Source organism: Castor canadensis, chromosome 10, assembly GCF_047511655.1.
Source record: "Castor canadensis chromosome 10, mCasCan1.hap1v2, whole genome shotgun sequence".
NCBI classification, from domain to species: Eukaryota; Metazoa; Chordata; class Mammalia; order Rodentia; family Castoridae; genus Castor; species Castor canadensis.
Genome location: NC_133395.1, coordinates 69593807 through 69614233, shown reverse-complemented (window position 1 = coordinate 69614233; position 20427 = coordinate 69593807). Strand labels below are relative to the sequence as shown.

The following is a 20427-nucleotide window of genomic DNA, read 5'->3' as shown; positions in this document are numbered from 1 at the left end:
TACTTTTTGGGGGAGGAAAGGATAAAAAAATACCAATACATGCCATAGAAATAAATTAGCTCAGAATCACTATTAAAATATTCAGTTTATCATATTACATTTTCCTTACTAAGGACCAGAAGTTCAAATTTACACCAAAACCCAGTACTTCCTAATTCTGAGAAAACCTCAACAAGCACTCCTACTTTTTAATGTGACTGCCTAGTTATCTGTGCTAACAAATGATACTGATAATCAAAACAACTCATTTTTGGTCTAAAAGGGACTTCTGGTCTGATCCTGTTGTTGCTACAAAAACAAAAGCCTAGCTATTTTTCTAATTCCAGCTGATCCATAAAAATCAACTCAGGAGCGTAAAAAAAATTAATGAACAGTAGTCAGAGGTCAGTTCCACAGTATGAAGAGTAAGCTGCAAGACTTGAGTTTTTATATTTCTACCCAAACATTTTGGATGTACTCTATATAATTTTCTTTTTCAACTCTTTTAGTTAAAACTGATGATCCATGTGATATGCCACATTGCTGTGATTCATAGGCGTGCATGCCCCAGACTGGGCAGATCAAACCAACCTGCAATGGAATCTACATTTAGTATTTCCTAAGCCAAAGGGAATCAAAGACATGTTAGATAGTGCTAGAGAACAACTCTAAAGTACTGAACTGGCAGATTACCCGCCAAGGGCACTGGGGGCCCAGCACTGTTCTCTGCACTTCAGAGTACAGGTTCTGACAGACATGCTTGGTTTATATACCAGGCCTACAATTTAACTAGGGATATAATCTTTAACAAGGTATTTAACTTTTTATGCTTTAGTTTCCTCACCTGAATAATGGAGAAAATAATAATGTTGAAAGCTAATTAATACCCATGAAAAGCACTGAACACAGTGCCTGATATGTAAGTATAAACCAAATAAATGTTGTCAATAAGGAAGTAATTAACACAAATGACCAAGAGTCATGAACACTATTAATATTACTTTTTTTGTAAATAAATATTAATATCCAAACTAATTCAAAGTTAAAGCAACTCATGTCCTTCACACCAGAGTGTTTTTTAGATCTTGATTCCTCTGGTACTTACTATGAAGATCCTATAGTCAGGTAAAAATAATAAAGAACATATGCTCAAAGTACACTCTAGATTTACAAAAATGTCATAATGAAACCCATTATTTTGTAAAACTAATATACTCTAATAAAAATCATACAACACTAAAAAAAAAAGAACTAGAAAATAGAGTTTTAAATTTTTTAAAAAAATATTACTTGTCATAAAATTAATAGAGCTATTGCTGTAGCATCCATCTTCAGGCCTGATAAAAGGTGGTTGGAACTCAATGTATCCTATCACCTTTGGCCTAGTTAAAATTTCCCCTTCCCGTGTAGTTGTTTGTGATATAGCCCAGCATTTCTCATCTCACTGACTAAAACTCCAAACACCCCACAGTTGCTGACTATGATGAAACTTAATGGTAAACACCAGAGGCGTGTAAGTTCCCCTTTCACATATTTTCTTTATAAACTAGCCAATCCACAACCCCCCACTGGAAAGCAAAAGGGATAATGCTCATGGACCTTAATAAAGATACAGTGCCACCAGTCCTCTTTCCCTCTTTCTTCCTCCCTTTTGCATGTATGTCTATCGTCTCTGTTTCTGCCTCTCTCCCCACTCAAGGTTGTATACCTTGCTCTCTCCAGACATTCTGTCAGCCCTTGTGGGTATCCCTCTTTTCGGGTAGATCTGACTAAAATGCTTTAACTATTTCCTGTGTTTTGTAATGCTGCCTCCTTTGGGTCTCACCTGACCATCACAACCAAACCTAACTTTCCTTCCAGTCAGCGCCCTCCTAGACAGTGACTATCTTAGCAGGAATACAGGTATTAAAAGGAACTGGATACAGGTCTGACAAGAGCAACAAGGGTGTCTGCCAGTATAAACAAGTTTCCTGCGGGAAGGACACTTGGTCATGGGCCGTGTGCCAGGATAAAGAAGGAACCCTGAAGGCTATTCTGTAAATACCTCCCCTAGCAACTCAGCAGGACTAGAATTTTGTCACTCCCCAGAAATCTCAAAGTTAAAAGAGAAATCACATTCCATTTATCAGATAAGCTTACACAAATTATTCATTTCTAAGTTTGTCTATTTCTTAATATATGAAGAGACCTACTATCTATTTATTTCAATATAAATGTTTAGTGGCAATTAGAGTCAAGATGTGTCATAATTTGGTAGTCTTGGTACCCAGATGGGATTAATATTAAAAGAGATTCTATAGTTTAATCAAACTTTTTTCACACAAACATCATCATCAAAAACAGGTTGTTAGGGCTGGGGGCATGGCTCAAGTGGTAGAGCTCTTGCCTAGCAAGCACAAGGCCTGTGTTCAAACCCCAGAACTGCTAAAAAACAAAACCAGAAATATGTAGTTAATGCATACAGAAATTGTAGGTGTTTAAAAAAAAGTAAATCCACTATATTTTGTACTACTTAAGAACACTTTAAAATTTAGTAACATAAAGCAAAGTTGCAGGAATTCTATTAATATATTAAAATTATACTTCTCCTTATTTAGAAAACAGTGAGTAACAAATGATTTTATCAGATAGTTCAAAAAATAACTCGTTATCATCCTAATCATTATGACTTTAACAAATGATACCAGTCTTTAAAATAAAATTCAACTTACTTGTATCTGACAGTTTGTACAGTTTCTGCTGAAACATTGTTAACAATGCATTTAGCTGCACATTCCAATCCCTGCCAGACAGTTGAAAATCCTGTAAACATATTTAAAAGTAAGTAAATCAACTTAAAGCAGATTTTCCTAGCTAAAATTCTGATAGCTAGGGATATAGCTCAATGGTAGAGCACTTGCCTAGCATGCACAAGGCCTGTGTTCAATCCCTAGCACTGCAGAACAGAGAAGAAAAGTAAATTCTAGGCCTTTTTATTACCTTGAATACTACTTGCTGCAACAACCATAGCACCATCCAGAGGAGACTTCCCATCTTTGTCCTTTTTAAGAGATTCTGGAACAAGTTTGCTTCCATGCTTCTTGACATGTGGAGCTAGTTCTTTTCCAACACAATTTGCTACAGTGCAAACTCCATCAACTAATATAACCATAAAAAAAGGTTAGAAAACTATTTTTCTCTTGATTTTACTACTCACATTTACAGCAATTTTTAAATGAGCATTTAAAATTGCTTTACTGCATAACATTACTATTTCTACTTAAGGACTACAGAGTCTACTGATCACCTTGTCTCTTAGATATACATGCTGCTCTTCTTGACACTTCTGTTTAAAAGAAAACCCATCCACCTTTTTCTATGATTGCTGCAACACAAACTGCTAGGTGCACCTTTAGTATTTTATAGCCAAGCACAGTTACGATTTCTTCTCAAGAAGTTACAATTCTTCAGCAAATATCTCAAATAGCAGCACAGTATTTAAACCTCTAAAGGAAACAACCCAAAATTTGATTTAAAGAATACTAAATATCAAAAAAAGATAAGCTCAGCAAATTTAGTGGTAGACCATTAAGGACCTGTTTGTTCATATTAAAACATCACATCTTGCTGGGCACCTGTGGCTCACTCCTGTTATCCTAGCTACTTGGGAGGTAGAGATCAGGAGGATCGAGGTTCGAGGTCAAGCTGGGCAAAGAGTTCACGAGACCTTATCTCAAAAATATCCAAGGTAAAAAAAAAAAAGCTGATGGGGTGGCTCAAGTGGTAGAGCACCTGCCTAACAAGTATAAGGTTCTGAGTTCAAACCCCAGCACCACCAAAAAAAAAAAAATCACATTTTAGTATTGTGATTCTCAAAGGACAAAGAAAGAGGTGCTAGGGAAGACTGGCATTAGAACCACAAGTGCAGTACTTCTTAGACAAGGCACCCCTCCCTCTGGACCCTCAACCATTATGCAGTGAGCTGTGGGTCTCTGAAGAATGAGTTATATTCCTTGCATGGACTCAAAGTATAGCAAATACATTCAGAACTCCTTCCAAGTCACACATACTTTCTTCTCCATCAGGTCAAAACAACCCGTTAGCTAGCTTCTCAAAATTTAAAATGCAATAAAGAATCACCTAGTTATCTTATAAATGCAGGTTCTGAACTGATTATGTGTGCCTGAAAACCTGTACTTCTAAGGCTCCCAGATAGGCTGATAATTGTTGATCTACAGGTAGTACTATGATTAGCAAGGCAAAGAATGCTTTGTCTTAATTCTTTATGATATTAAACCATTTAAATGAATGTTTAGATTAATCACGGATTAAGAAATTTTTTAAAAATTTAACTGAAAAGAAGAAAGTCATTTAAAGTTACCTTACCCAGAAACTGACTGACTTTTGCTGCACCTCCTGTAGCCTGCTTTGCTATATAAAGTCCCTTCGAGACAGCTGGACTAACTTCCACTGGTTTGTCTTCTGGTTGAATCCGTTCTCGGAGTTTAGAAGCACCTTTCTGGATTGCTTTGCCTGTAAATTCAGCACCTTTGACTAAGCCCCAACTCACCCAGGAAGCACCTTTTTAAAGGAAAAAATTTAAATGCACAGTATTAAGACCAATTATATCTTAAACCTCTTAATAAATAACATCAGGAAGAAAACCATAAAAGTTCAATATTCAGACCCTAAACATGCTATGCCATGAACTTTCAAGCTACCTTTGTAGTTATACTTTTCTGCCTGGAATATATACCTTTTCTAACTCAACTTATCTTTCAATATTTATATCATATATCTTTCCATGACAGAATTCCACATTACTCTAAGCTGTCACTACAACTTGTAGGTATCTCTATATGTTACCACAGTTTATTGTGGTACACCGCTATATACTAATTATCAATAATGGTGCCATTAAGATAGCATTTGGCAGGAGGACTCAGATATTTTTGTTCTTTTTGTCTTAGTCCAGGCACCACTTTTCCCCAAGAAATCCCGAGGAAGAAAGGTGTAAACTAGAAACCAAAGAACCTGTATTTTAAGGCTCTCCATTGAAAACGTAAGGTAGCTATCTTCTTAAAGCATAAGTCTAGGATTCTCAAACCAATACTCCACATAGGTAAGTTTTAAGCAGTTATTTAACATTTCCCACACTTTTACATTAGTAAAACCTTGATCTGTACTTATCCTTTGACAGTGAATAGGAACCAATCAGACAGCTAGGTTTATTTCAGATCACTGATAACTCATTTTTATTCAGAGCTTTCATGAGTAAAAAGCAGTTTTTTGACAGATCAGGTTAATTTTCCCTGGATTAAATCTTAAATATTTTATGCCTCTTTCTTTTTTACTTACATTAGTACTTGGTAGACTAACTATTCACTCTACCTATTAAAAAGTACACAGATATATACAGTTAAATGATCTTACCGTCACCACCTATGAAAAATATTCCCAGAACTCTAGGCTTGAGGATATAGAATAAGAAGGAAAGGAGTTACTGGCATAAAGAAACTGAGGTCTTAAATAGTAAAGGACTCTTGAGTATTTCCAGAATATAATTTTGCTCATTTTAAATGATGCATTGCTAAGAGTTCTTCTGAATCGCTAAAGAGATTTCTTAGTATTAACTGGCTTTAAGGATGCTCTGTCTTTTCCAGTAGCGCTTCTTCCCACTGAGAAGTGGGCTATATATGTCCCCTTGAATACAGACAGGCTTATTACTTGTCTATAACCGAGCAATGCTGGAAATTTCAATGAGTGTGTCACAAAAGGTGATGCAGTTTCTGCCTGCTTTCTGGAAATACTGTGTCACCATTAGAAGCCAGACCAACCTCAGGCCATCATTTTGTGAAGAAGTCAAGCTATGAGGTGTTCCATGTAAGCACTCTATTCAGCAGCTGTTGATACTGAGCTATCCCATACCAGATGCCAGATGTGTGACTTCAGTTCCTAACTATCAGGTCACTAGAGCTAGCCTTGGATTCTTCCCAGATGAGGGAGGCCTTTAGACATTATGGAGCAGCCACAAGCCATCTCTGTTGCAGCTGAATATCTGGCCCAAAAAATGCCTTAACAAAAACATTATGTGTGTTTTTTTGTTCTAAGCCTTTAAATTTAGAGTGTTTTTTTTACAGAGCAGTAATAAATGAAACAAACTTACAACAGTATAAACTCAAAGAACAAGGGGGAAACAGCCTTTAAATCTAGTTATCTACATGTAAATGAGAGACCAGCAAGTCGTCTCATACTGACCTCCTAGTAGTGCTTGGTAGCTTAGTTAACAGTAATAAGATTTAGGGTAATAAGAGTGGAGTTTTTCTTCGCAATTTCTCTGAAAGTCTCTTCAAAGGTCAATGTTAACTATCACAATTATATTTGAAAATTTAGCTTTATCTTTTCTTCTTATCTCAAGCACAGTTCTTTGGCAAGTGGAAAAATATTTTATTAGCTTCTATCTAATTATTTTAGCTTGTTGGTTATGCTGAAGATTTATTCTGCTTTAGTACAGGGATAAAAAGATGAATTGACAGCTGCTTAAGTAATAGGTAAAAGCCCTTTTATTGGGTCATGAATTTGACTTACTGAAAGGTGATTGGCAGTATTTAAAAAAAAAAAAGATAAATCAGAGAGCTACTGCAGTTGAAAAGCTAAGTTGAAATGTTAACCAATTAAAGTAGAAAGACATAAGTTAGTAAAGATCATTCTGGTTTCAGACTAATTCATGTGAATCCCTTTCTATTCATAATTAAATAGCCAGGCCCGCTTCCCAAAGAGCCTGGCTAGAACCCTCAGTTACTATGCCTGCACAGCTACGTGGCATACTGCTTTGCTTCCTATTCTGATTTGCATATGGACAGTGTCCCCCAAAGGCCCATGTGCTAGTATTAAAGGCTTCATCCCTAAGGTGGTGCTGCTGGGAGTTGCTGTGGACCTTTAGAAAGTGGGGCCTTATCCAGGATAACGTCCTTGGGGTGTGCCCTTAAAGGGGATTATGGGACCCAGTCTTTTTCTTTTTTTCTGCTTCCTGGCTCATGACATAAGCAATCTACTATACCACATTTCCTTTGCTCTCCACAATTGCTGTCTGTCACTCTCAACAGAGGCCAAAAGTGATGGGGCCACTTAATTATGTACTGGAACCTCCAGAACAAACCCTTTCTCTCTATAAAGGTAACTGCTTCAGGCATTTTGTTATAACAGAATAAACTTCCAAAGATGGATGAACATTTTTTTTCTTCATATTTTTCATAGGCATTTAGACTTTTTGGGGCTGGGGAAGGGGTAAGGGTCTGGCAAGCACAAAACCTTGAGTTCAAACCCTAGTCCTACCATCCTCCTCACCCCCCAAAAAGACTTAAAGCTATTTGTACTATTAAGACAAAATAGTATAAACTTGTGGCTTATAAACAACAAATTTATTTCTCATGGCTCTGAAGACTGGTAAGTCTAAGACCAAGATGCTGGCAGAGTCATGAGGGCCTGCTTCTTGGTTCAACAAACAATACTTTTTCTTGTACCCTGGAATAGCAGAAAGGAGCAAGGCATCTCTGAGACCTCTTTGATAAGGACTAGTCTCATTCATAATGGCTCCCTCCTTATGACCTGATTACCTCTCAAAGGCTGTACTTTCTATACTATCACTTCAGGGGTTAGCATCTTAACACACAAAAAATGAGGGCACATAAATATTCAGACTACAGGAGTAGGGGAAAGAGGAGAAGGGATGACAGTTTAGGAATACCTGAAGCTTTTCACTACCAATTTTCCCAAGAATAAAACAGGTAATATGCTAGGAAGAATTTATACATATATGACAATTTGTGATGTTACAACAAACAGTTCTTACTACTTTTAAGTATTTCTACATTGGTTATTTAAAGCTAAAATACAAATATTATCTTATCTTTCTTTTTCATTTTTTTGCAGGGGGACACTGGGGTTTGAACTCAGGGTCTCACACTTGCAAGACAGCTGCTCTTACGGCTTGAGATATTAAACCAGCCCCAAAATATTATCTTTGTAAGTATTGCGTAATAAACGATTTTATTGGGTTCCAAAAGTTTCAAGATATAGGGGAAAAATTAACATTAATGCAATACCTGACAAAATATTTTGAGCCACTTTTTCACTCCATTCAGGTAATTCTTTCGCTTTTTCTTCTGAAACTGGCTCACAAGGTACAATGTGACTCAGATTAACTTCTTCACTTGAAGTATCTTTAGTCTAAATAGTGAAAATGTTTCAAAATGTGAATGTTAGTTAAGCACTAGAAAAGTGAATATTGTAAGTATTATGTAATAAAATATCAAGCCATCAAATACTAGATATAATTAATGAAAATATCTCCAATCAACCTAGTTATTATTGCATGCCTTATGAAATGCAATACCAGAACTGCCATGAAGCTAAAAACTGTTTGGTCTTATATAAGCTTCTACTGGTCAATGTCTAATACCAATATAACTCCAATACAGCATTTATCAAATTATATTCAAATTGGCTAACTTTTTTTCTTTCCTATGAGTTCCTCCATAGGAACTCATAGATATCATCCCTGGAAATTAGTATGTGCAGGATGGTCAGGTTAGAAGATTTGTTAAATGACTCAATCAATAAAGAGGGATGTAGCTAAATAAATTAGTTTTGACAAAGATCAAGTAAAAGTTTAGTTTGAAATAAGTAAGAATCTGTAAACAGACAATGACCTGCCATTCCATTTAAGTAAAATGAGGACCACAGAAATACTGGCACTTTACTAAATTAACAACTACTATGAGAGAAGGGCCAACACCTCAAATCTCAAAGTCATCCTACGAACTGAGGAACAGGCTAACTCACACCTCACAGTATTACAAAATAACTTGAAAATCAGTGTACTCAACAGAAATACCAAAACATCATCACTTAAAATATAAAAATAAGATTTTTTTTGAGGGGTAGCACTGGTTTTTAATTCAGGGTCTTGTCCCTGCTAAACAGGCATTCTACCACTTCAGCCACTCTGCTAGCCCTTTTTTCTGATGGTTATTTTTGAGAGAAGGTCTCACTTTATGACCTGCTTAAACTGTGCTTCCTCACATAGCTCAGATGACAGGTACTTGCCACCACATCCAGCCACAGGCTGAGATGGGGTCTTGCCAACTTTTTTCCCAGGTTGGCCTTGAACCATTATCCTTCTGATCTCTGCCTCCTGAATAGCTATGATTACACACGTGAACTACCCTGCCTGGCAAAAATAAGAAATTAAATGCATTAAACAAAAACACTTCTCCTCCATGGGGAAAAAAGTACTCATCAGTAATATCTAAAGAAAACCTGGGACAAATGTTTATAGCTTCTATCTTTGACATAGCCCAATGTCTCTAATATATAAAGAACTCCTAGAAACAGAGAAGAAAAAGACTATCAACCCAATAATCAGAAGGCACAAAGGATATGAATAAAAAATACACAGAAAGCAAAACTCAAGGGACATTTAAGCATAATGTTCAACATCACTTAAAATAAAATGCAATGGTATTTTAGCATATTGTTTTTCATATGTTAAATTCCCAAAATACAGAAAGACTGCTCACTCACTGTGTTTGACCATGGTATGAGGAAATAAGTACAATACATGTGAAGGCACCCAGCAAATGCCTGAATCTACAGGTAGTATTGAACCCTACTAATATTGTTTTTTTCCTATGCATAAGAATCCATGATAAGAATTAATTTATAAATTAGGCACAGTAAGAGATTAAGAACAATAGTAAACCAGAACAATTATGTTTTACAAAAGCAAAATTAGCATGATTTCCTTTTTCATTCTGTATAATTTCACAGAAGATTCACTGTTATTATAAATCTTAGCTAACTCACCACTGGATTTTTTTTTGTCTTGCCTTATTAAGCTGAGAACTTCTGCCTTTTCACTTACAAGTGCTTTGCAGCTTTTCTTTGGCATAGCCACATTAACAGCATCACTACTCTTACATTTCAGGAGCCATTACTAAGTAAAGTAAGGGTTATTGAACACAAGCACTGCCATACTGTGACAATACATCTTAACCAAGATGGCTATGACGTGATGGGCATGTAGCATGTACAGACAGCATAGATCCACTGAAGAAAGACATGAGACATGTCCCAGGCAGCATGGAGCAGAATTAGTTTTGATTTCTTCGCACTACTCAGAATGGTGCTTACAAGTTCCTTATCGCTGGAACTTTTCATTTAATATTTCAGAATGTGATTGACCATGAATAGCTGAGCTCCAATGGTGGGAAGAGACTATTATACCATACTCTTACACACTGCTAATGGAAGTGAACAGAATCATCATCCTTAAAGAGGGCAATTTAGCCAAATCTGTCAAAATTACAAATCCATTTATCTTCTGTCTCAGTAACATCACTTCTAAGAACTTATCTGATTACCCACACACATATAAATCAATAGACCTAACAAGGTTAATTCACTGAAGCAGTATTTGTAATATAAACAATACTGGAACCAGGTAAAGTACCCCTCAATAAGAGATTGGTTAAAGAAACTAAGATATATTCACAGGATGAAATGTCAGGTGGCTGTAAAAAGACTGAGGAAATTCTCTATTTTGAAAGATGCCCAACATATATGACACTGTCTATGGCACTGTTGTCTTTCATACTTAAAAAAAAAGGGGGATAGAAATAATTTAAAGTTGCTCTGTCTGCCTCAAGAAACTCAGCAAAGATACATAAGACACTAATAAAAGTGATTAGCTATAGTGGCAGGGTACCCTGTTTAGACAGGGACAAGGTGAGAATGAAGCTTTTCACTGCATACACCTTTCAGTATCTTTGATTTTTCTAACCAAGAATTTTTAAAAAGGGTTTTCAAATATATTGTTAAATTAAAAAGCAAGGAGCGAAGTAGTATGTTTTATTGCTATCATTTGTGTTAAAAATTATGTATGTGAGTCCAGGTATGGTGGCGCACACCTCATATTGTTTTAATTGTTCTGTTTTACTATTGTTGTTAATCTCTTACTGTGCTTAATATATAAATTAAACCTTATGATAGGCACCTATGCATAGGAAAAAAAAAAAACAAGTATAAGTAGAGTTCAGTATTACCTGTGGTTTCAGGCGTTCGCTGGGTGTCTTGAAACATATGCCCTGCAGATAAAGGGGACTACAGTACCTCTTTTCTCATACTCTGGTCAACACAGAGGGACGTCAGTCTTTCTGTATGTTGTCAATTTGACAGATGAGAAAGGGTATGTTCAAATATCATAATTAGTATTGATTTTGTTTCAAGTGATGTTGAGCATCTATGCTTAATGACCCTGTGCATCAGGAGGCTTGTGGTTTGAGACTAGCCAAGGCAAAAAAGTTAGCAAGACCTCATCCCAACCAATAAAAATCTGGGCACGGGTAGTGCGGTCCCATCATCCACCTACCTGGAAAACATAAGTAGGAGGATCATGGTCCAGGTCAGCCCCAGCAAAAATGCAAGGGCTGGGAGCATGGCTCAAGTGGTAGAGTACCTGCCCACAGTTCAAACCTCAGTACTGCCCAAACCAAAAATTATATATATATGCGTATTTATATTTGCTTGACTATGTATAAAATATATCTTGAAGAACAGAAAGCAGAGGCAGAGAATGGGGAGGATACTATTAAAGGCTAGCCTGAGCAAAAAGTTAGCAAGACTATTTCAACAAACAAACCAGGAGTGGGGGTACACATTTGTAATCCCAGGTACACAGAAGCACAGGTGTAGAGTAATTGGGGTCTGAGGCCAAGCTGGGCAAATATGTGGCATCCTCTCTAAAAAATAACTGAAAACCAAGGTCTAGGAGTATAACTCAAATGGTAGAACACTGGCCTAGCAGGCACAAGGCCCTGCGTTCAATCCCCGGTACTGCAAAACAAAAAAAGAAGCAGCTAGTAACAGTAAGTCTACAAAGGGGAACTAGGTGACTGGTAGACAGGAAAGCAAGGCAGACTTACTTTTTGCTACATAGTCTTTTGTTCCCTTTGAATTTGGTTTCTTATGATTAACTTTTAAAAAATCTTTAAAAAATACAACGTATTTCTTTATATCATTCTGGACTCTTAAAAGTTCTCATAATGCTGGCCTAATAACATGAACCACAGTTATACTTTCCAAGTAAATGAGGAATATTCATGTGATATTAATTGCAAAAATTAAAGAGCATTTACCACATGGAATACAGCAATGAACAATATTGAATGTCTGTAATGTGATCACCACACACTGCTGCTTGCTTCTGCATTTGTTCATACTACTACTTTTGCCTAGAATCTCTTCAGATTTGCTCTTTGTATGGGCAACTCTCATTTCTCTTCAAACTCATCTTGGCTATTATGTCCTCTTGGATGAAGTTCTTTACTGCTTCCCATGCCACTCATCCACCTACTTATCTACTAGGCTAGGGTTTATCGTCTATCTAAAGACTGCAATAGATAATAGATAGAAATTAGCTCTTTGCTAATCTGTACTTTCCACTGGATAGTAAATTCTTTGAGACAAGAAAGGCAAACTCTAATAACATCTAGCACTCAATATAAAATTTAAGTTTTATGAAAAAGTAAGGGACATAATAAAAATGACAGCACAAAACAAGAAGCCCAGTGCTAGTGGCTCACACCTGTAATCTTAGCTACTTGAGAGGTTGAGATTGGGAGCATCATAGTTCAAGGCCAGCCAGGGCAAAAAGAATAAGGCCAGATATGATTGTGTGCACCTGTCATGTCATCCCAGCTACCATGGGAAGTATAAAATAGGAAGATGATGGTCCAGGCTGGCCTGGACAAAAAGTGAGATCCTATCTCGAGATTAACCAGAGAAAAAAAAGCTGGAAGCATGGCTTAAGCAGTAGAGCACCTTTCTAGCAATTGCAAGCATGAAACCCTGAGTTCAATCTCCAGTACCACCAGAAAAAAAAAAGAATAAAGAGTAGCAGTAGTACTAGTACCACTAGTACCAAGCTCTTGGTGAACAGAGCAAAGTTGGGAACAACACAACATAAATGAAAAAGTAAATACAAAAATCTTTCAAATAACAGGAAAAATATATCCCCCAACACAGAATATTTTTTTAAATAGTTTACATACAAAATACTTTGAAAGGGAAAGATTCAAGCTAATTCCAGGTGATCAGTTGTAACTCTGTACAAGTTGATATGTTTTATAATTGGATATGATCATATAAATACATGAAACTGGTGAAAGCTACCATTAAAAAAGAAGACACACACATTATTACCCTTTTCTTTACCTTTTTTCCACGTTTTCCTTTATGACGTGTGTCCTTGTTGCCTTGGTCTACTGAAGGACCCAACTGCCTTACACCAGTGCCAGAAGCTTCCTTTGATGAGTCACAAGGGTGTCTTGTTCTTCCAGGGATTTGGAATTCATCTTCTCCTTCAGCCCTGTTCCAATTGGCCTAAGAAATAAAGAACTAAGCTTAGTTCAAAACAAACCTTCATAGATGACTTTACTCTGAATACATTATACCATGCTCTCATATACTTGTTCAAGTATCAGTGTTTGATAGTCTCTAAATAACAACTACTTTTGCTTTTCTTTTCCCTAAACTTTTGTTTTATCTCACCACACTTCTGAGTTCTTTGGTTTACAGCATATGGCCTAAAAGAAATATAAAAAGACAAAGTATTAAAGACAACAAACAGAAGTTGCTGGTATGTTATCTTTAAATCAGATGCTGCTACATTTGTATTTAATTAAATTTTAGGAACTGTTAAGACTAAAATGAGTTTAAAGGTTAATAAATTAACAATACTCATTTCCAATTATTCTACATTGTTGGGAGGCTGACATTGTTTTTTTGCTCTCTGAGTTTAATATTATAGGTGTTTCATTAGCACACATTTTGCTGAATGAATACTTGAAAAGTAAAAATACTACCAACTAGTTTTTGTTTATGGTTGAAGTTCTGGAATAGTAGAAAAAACTAAAATAACATACAACCAAAAATAAAATTGAAAAAAGAAAATAAACATATAAATTGTAACCTAAAAGTCTATTTCTTTCCTAAAGTGCAGTAATATAGGTCTCAAGAATATAAAGATAAAGGGTAAAATAGCTCCTTAGTAGGTCAATGAATACCTATGCATGCCAATGTGAAGCAAGGCAAAGATGAACCAGATCCATTTGACCATGTTCCAGTCTTTGTAAACTCCTCCCCATGAATACACTGAAGACTGTATTTTTGAATTCCTGTTCTCACTGTTGCTACTCTACCATTTCACACAGTACCTGGTTAATAATGGATTCCAAATACCTGCTGACTAAAGAACAAAATAAAAGATATTATCATGCCGTCAGCCTCACTCAGTTCCAGGTAACTGTTCATACTCATAGTCAAAAATATTTTTCCTCTCTTGCCAAACAGTAGGATGGGCAGGAACACCTAAAAGAAACCTTGTCAAAAATAACCTGTTTTAGCTCCCTGACAGATAAGCATATTGACAGAGGAAACAGGCTACATAACGAAAGTTCAGAGGGTGATTGTTATGGTTTGGATATCAAGTGTCCCCTAAAAGGCTCAAGCATTGAAGGCTTGGTCCAAGATGGTGGATCTAATCATTGAGAGGTGACTGGATCATGAGGGGCTCTCCACTGATAGATTCATAACTGAATGATACTGGGATGTAGTAGAAGCAGTGGAAGTAGAGCTTTGTTGGAGGAAGTGAATTGCTGGTGGCAGGTCTTTGAAAGGTATATCTTGTCCCTAGCCTCTTCCTCTTTCTTTCTTGCTCTGCTTCTTGGCTGTCCTCTGCCATGTCCTTCTATCTTGCCACAGTTCTAAAAGCAACAGTCAGTCCACCATAAACTGAAACCTCTGAAACTGTGAGCCAAAACAAACCCTTATTCCTTTTAAATTGCTTTTATCAGGTATCTGTCACGGCAACAAAAAGCTAACATTTATCATATTTTAAATCACGTATTTTTAATCTTCACTTGTCATGAGAAGATAAATTCTCTCAATCAAAATCTACTCCTAAAATGCCAATCATACACCTATATGTCCAATATAACCCATGTGAATCTAAAGCTAAAATTACCTTCAGAATGTCATGATTTCATCCCATTAGTCCATTTTTCCACTCAAGCAGTTTAGAGTGGTGGTAAAAACAATAGCTAACATTCACAGAGCTATACCACTTGCTAGCACTAATACATTGCTTTCATCCTCACCACAGCCCAGTGAGGTGGACATTATTATTCCCATTTTATGATAAGGAAAGTAAGGTACAGAGTAATTCAGTAACAGCTAAATTAAAAATCCACTAAGTAGAAGAGTGTCAATTCAAACCTAGGAAATTTGATTACAAAGCCTAGAATTGTAACTACTATACAACAAATTTCCAGCATGGTGTTAGGAACACAGAAGAAAACTATATACTCAGTCTCCTAATTTTGATCACATTAAGGGTTTATTACAATTCCTTTTTTTCTTTTTCTTTTTTTCAGTCCAGGGGTATGAACACAGGGCCTGGCATTTGCTAGGCAGGTACTCATATTAAAGTAGATTTTCATCCTAAAATGATGATACAAGTTACCTGGAGCCGGAGGTCAGACATTTGTCTTAACAGATCCTCAAAGAGTTCTCTATCATCTTCTGGTAGCTCAGAGGATAAGACTACCCCCACAAAGCACCCTGCCGCTTGTAACATTGTATCAGGAAACATGTAGGCTCCCACAGTACATTTCAGAACTGGAGATCTATCAGGAACTAGAGGATACAGCCAGTCACAAACCTGAATGTTAGAAGAAAAAGAAAAATTATAATACTACAAAATAAACATTTCGATGTTTGAATACATTTAAAATATTTTACAGAACCATCAATATCAGCAAATCCCCAACAAAAATTAATCACATTAGTCTGATGATCTTGCAGTAAAAATTGATGAAAATGTTATTGTTCCATTAAGTCTTTTAAAAAACTTTAAAAATTAGAATATATTAAATAGTAGAACACCTGCCTAGCAAGCACGAGGCCCTGAGTTCAAACATCAGTACTGCAATAAATAAATAAGAGTATATTAATTGTATAAGGCATTCATTGTGATATTTCCATAATGTACTCTGACCAAATTCACCCCTATTATTCTTTCTTATTCTCTCCTTTTACAGTTTTTATTGGGTTTCATTATGCCATCTCCATCCTATATATAATGTACTTCAATCATATTCACCCCCATCACCTGTCCTTTCCCCCTACCCCTCCTTTTGTTTGGTTCCCCCCAAACAGCCCTCCTTTTACAATCATGGCATTTTATTATTCACTTTTTAGATCTAGACTCTGCATATAGGAGAAAACTAACAAGTCTTAAAATTGATAGCCATAAACAGCCTAGTGTTAACCAATAATGATTCTATCTCTAAATAAATGATCAAAGTAAATTAAGGTTTTTCAATTATTCATCAGACATCCCTTTTGTGGTAATAAATTCAAAACTGTTTTCCAATACTACACACATAAATATGGATTTAATTTAATGCTCGAAACATCTTATGAAACTGATCAATTTTTTAAAAAATTTATTTTAAACTGATATGTAAGAACAAAAATTATATATATGAATCAAATATTGTACATATAATGTTTGATGCATATATACTGCATAGTGTTTAAGTCAGGTTAAACATATTTACCTCCGTGAATATTTATTCTTTCTTTCTTTTTTCTGTTTTTTGGCAGCACTGGGTTTTGAACTCACCCTTGGGAGGCAGGCACTCACCATTTGCGCCACTCTGCCAGCCATTTGTATTTCTTCATGGTGAAAACTTTCAAAATTCTTTCTTTAAGAAATCAACCCTACAGTTATCTGGAAGAACAAAAGACTGCCAACAACCAACATAATACTGAGCAAAAAGAGTGATGCTGGAGGTATCACAAACTTCGAACTACACTACAAAGCCATGGCAAAAAAAACAAAAAAAAAAAAACAAAAACAGCATGGTACTGGCACAAAATATGAAGACCAGTGGAACAGAATACAAGACCTGGATATGAATCCACACAGCTACGCCCACCTAATTTTTGACAAAGGTGCCAAAAACATACATGATGGAGAAAAGACAGCCTCTTCAACAAACGTTGCTGAAAAAACTAGATTATCTGCCTGCAGAAAACTGAAACTAAATTCATGTTTGTCATCCTGTACAAGTATCAACTCAAAGTGGATTAAAAACATTAATATAAAACCTAAAACCTTGAAGCTAGTATCAGAAAAAGCAGGAAACAACAGGCATAGGCAATGAAGTCCTCAGTAGAACTTAAGTGGCTCAACAACTAAGAGAAAGGATTAAGAAACAGGACTACATGAAATTAAATAGCTTCTGCACAACAAAAGAAGTGGTCTCTAAATTGAAGAGGCCACCCACAGAATGGGAGAAAATCTTTGCTAACTATACATCAGACAAGGGGTTAATAACCAGAACATACAGGGAGCTCAAAAAGCTATAAACTCCCCAAAAATCAATGACCCAATGAAGAAATGGGCAAATGAACTGAACAGAGCCTTTTCAAAGGAAGAAGTCCAAATGGCTAAAAGACACATGAAAAAATGCTCACCATCCTTGGCCATAAAGGAAATGCAAATCAAAACCACATTAAGATTCCACCTCACTCCTGTTAGAAGAGCTACCACCAAGAACACAACAACAAATGTTGGCTAGAATGCAGGGAAAAAGGAACCCTTATATACTGCTAGTGGGAATGTAAGCTAGTACAACCTATATGGAAAACAATATGGAGGCTCCTTAAAAAGCTAAAAATAGGCCTGCCATACAATCCAGCAATACCACTCCTAGGGATATACCCAAAGGATTGTGAGCCAGCTTACAACAAAAGCACCTGCACATCCATGTTTATTGCTGCACTAGTCACAATAGCTAAGCTATGGAAAGAGCCAAGATGCCCCAATACTGACAAATGGATTAAGAAAATGTGGTATTTATAGACAATGGAATTTTACCCAGCCAGAAAGAAGAATGAAATTTTGTCATTTACAGAAAAATGGGTGGAACTGGAGAACATCATCTTAAATGAAATCAGCCAAACTCTGAAGGCCAAAAGCCACATGTTCTCACTCATATGTGGAATACAGTCCTAATACAATGCAGCAGTATTATGAAACACTGATCACACTAAGGAGAGGTCATGTACATGAGGGGCAAGGAAACTAAGAACTTGAATAGGGTCAATATATTCTCTATGCAAGAATGAATACAGAAATCTGAAACTACCATAAGGAAGGGACTAAGGCAGAATGAAGAAAATTAGAGGAGATAAACCAGTTGGAGTTATAATACATATACACATGGGAATATCACAAGGAAACTCCTTGTGTAACTACCTTTATCTCAAACAAGCTAAAATGCCATGTTTTTCATTTTATCTTTTCTCTTTTTTCTTCTACAAAATCAGAGAACAACAGGAGGGCAGAACAAGTCCTGCGGGGAGGGGGGGGCGCTGGTGTTGGGGAAAGGGGGTAGGAGAGTGACTACAGTGCAAAAAATGTGTACACATGTATGTAAATGCAAAAATGAAAAACGATACCTGGTGAAACTATTCCGGGAGTCAAGGGAAGTAGGGAGGGAGGGTGAAGGAGAATGGCAGAGGAGGTGAATTCACGTATGATATATTTGGTACACTGTAAGAACCTGTGTAAATGCCACAATGTACCCTCACCCATTACAACAATAAAGGAAAAAAATAGATTTAAAAGAAAAAATTCTTTTAGTTTTTTGAAATGTGTAAAACATTATTATCTGTAAGTCATCCTACTGTGCAGAAGCACACCACAGTTTCCTGTCTTCCTGTCCCATCAACCTTTCCCCTTCACCCCCCCCACCCCCCACCGAGGCTCGAGTAACCATCATTTTACTCTCAACTTCTATGGAATCGACTTTTTTAGAATCCACCTGAGTGAAATCATATACTACTTGTCTTTCTGTGCATGGCTTATTTCACTTAACATAACAATCTCTACAAATGACAGGATTTCATTTTTTTATGCAAATAATATTCAACAGTGTATATGTACCACATTTTCTTGACTCATTCGTTAGTTGACGGACACTTTGGTTGTCTGCATTTTGAATCTGGTGGGTATTATTGTCATTTTATGTATAAGAAAATCAAGGACTATCCAGGTCAATTAAATATTTTCAAGGGTCAACAATTAAAGAGTGAAGTTATTTGAGCGCATGTAGTCTAGAGCAGAGAATTAAAACAATTATTTTTAACTTGAAACCCAGCATTCACTGTATAGAATTTTATTTTATTTACTAAGCCCATGAGAACCTGACATGACAGCTAGAATAGTGTAAGTTATGTTTAGGGACTCACTGTGTATTGTGAAATTAAAGTAAAATGATATAAAGTTCTCCTGCAATGTCATCTGGGGAAGTCAGCATGTCCAGATACTCAGACTTATGCTAATATTCTGGATACCTAAATTCAGAAATGACTAAATTTAAATCTGAATTCCAAATGTGTTCATTTCTAATGCATTAAATTTTTTCAGTAACCAAACTACTATACCTATAGCTTGGCCCAATACGCAGAATACCATCTTACTATAAAGCAACTTGAGAAGCTCATCTATTAAAACAATGTGTGGCAACAATGGGATTGGACTTTGAGCACATGATAAAAGCGAGAGCACACAAGGGAGGGGTGAGGATAGGTAAGACACCTAAAAAATTAGTTAGCATTTGTTGCCCTTAACGCAGAGAAACTAAAGCAGATACCTTAAAAGCAACTGAGGCCAATAGGAAAAGGGGACCAGGAACTAGAGAAAAGGTTAGATCAAAAAGAATTAACCTAGAAGATAACAGATGCGCACAGGAAATCAATGTGAGTCAATGCCCTGTATAGCTATCCTTATCTCAACCTGCAAAAACCCTTGTTCCTTCCTATTATTGCTTATACTCTCTCTACAACAAAATTAGAAATAAGGGCAAAATAGTTTCTGCTGAGTATCAAGGGGGTGGGGGAGATGAAGGGGGCGGAGTGGGTGGTAAGGGAGGGGGTGGGGGCAGGGGGGAGAAATGACCCAAGCCTTGTATGCACATATGAATAATAAAAGAAAAAAAAATGTGTGATGTACACAAGTCAAAGAGCAGGAGAGATTTCACGTGAGTGATGGAAAGCTGAAAAACTACCATCATCTCTGACCATTTGAATATAGACATGCAGGAACTGGAATGCTGGAGGCTGGCTCTTTCCTGTGCTATGTCTAAGAAACATTTCAAAGTCTTTTTCTCTTATGAGTATTCAATTTGTCTCAAAAGTAACTCTGTCTTTTATTAAAGTCAAACTTCAGACAGGTTGTAATTACTAATTACTATTTTTTACAAAGTAGTAAAAGATAAATCATGTGAAATTCTATCAGGTAATTCACAAACTTTTAAATTTTGGGTAGTTACAAAT

The 20427-nt window shown here is 36.3% G+C and overlaps 1 protein-coding gene across 6 annotated transcripts in view; it reads right to left on the bottom strand.

Annotated features, from left to right (window-relative positions):
* Spart (spartin) overlaps positions 1 to 20427 on the bottom strand; it is a 67061-nt gene that overhangs the window by 7392 nt on the left and 39242 nt on the right. For all 6 annotated transcript variants that reach the window (XM_074043537.1, XM_074043540.1, XM_074043539.1 and 3 more), the window contains exons 3-8: positions 15542 to 15739; positions 13234 to 13401; positions 8064 to 8187; positions 4345 to 4539; positions 2959 to 3117; positions 2691 to 2781 (exon numbers count right to left, since the gene is read on the bottom strand). In XM_074043537.1, the coding sequence (XP_073899638.1) occupies positions 2691 to 2781; positions 2959 to 3117; positions 4345 to 4539; positions 8064 to 8187; positions 13234 to 13401; positions 15542 to 15739 (935 nt within the window). The remainder of the gene's footprint in view (positions 1 to 2690; positions 2782 to 2958; positions 3118 to 4344; positions 4540 to 8063; positions 8188 to 13233; positions 13402 to 15541; positions 15740 to 20427) is intronic.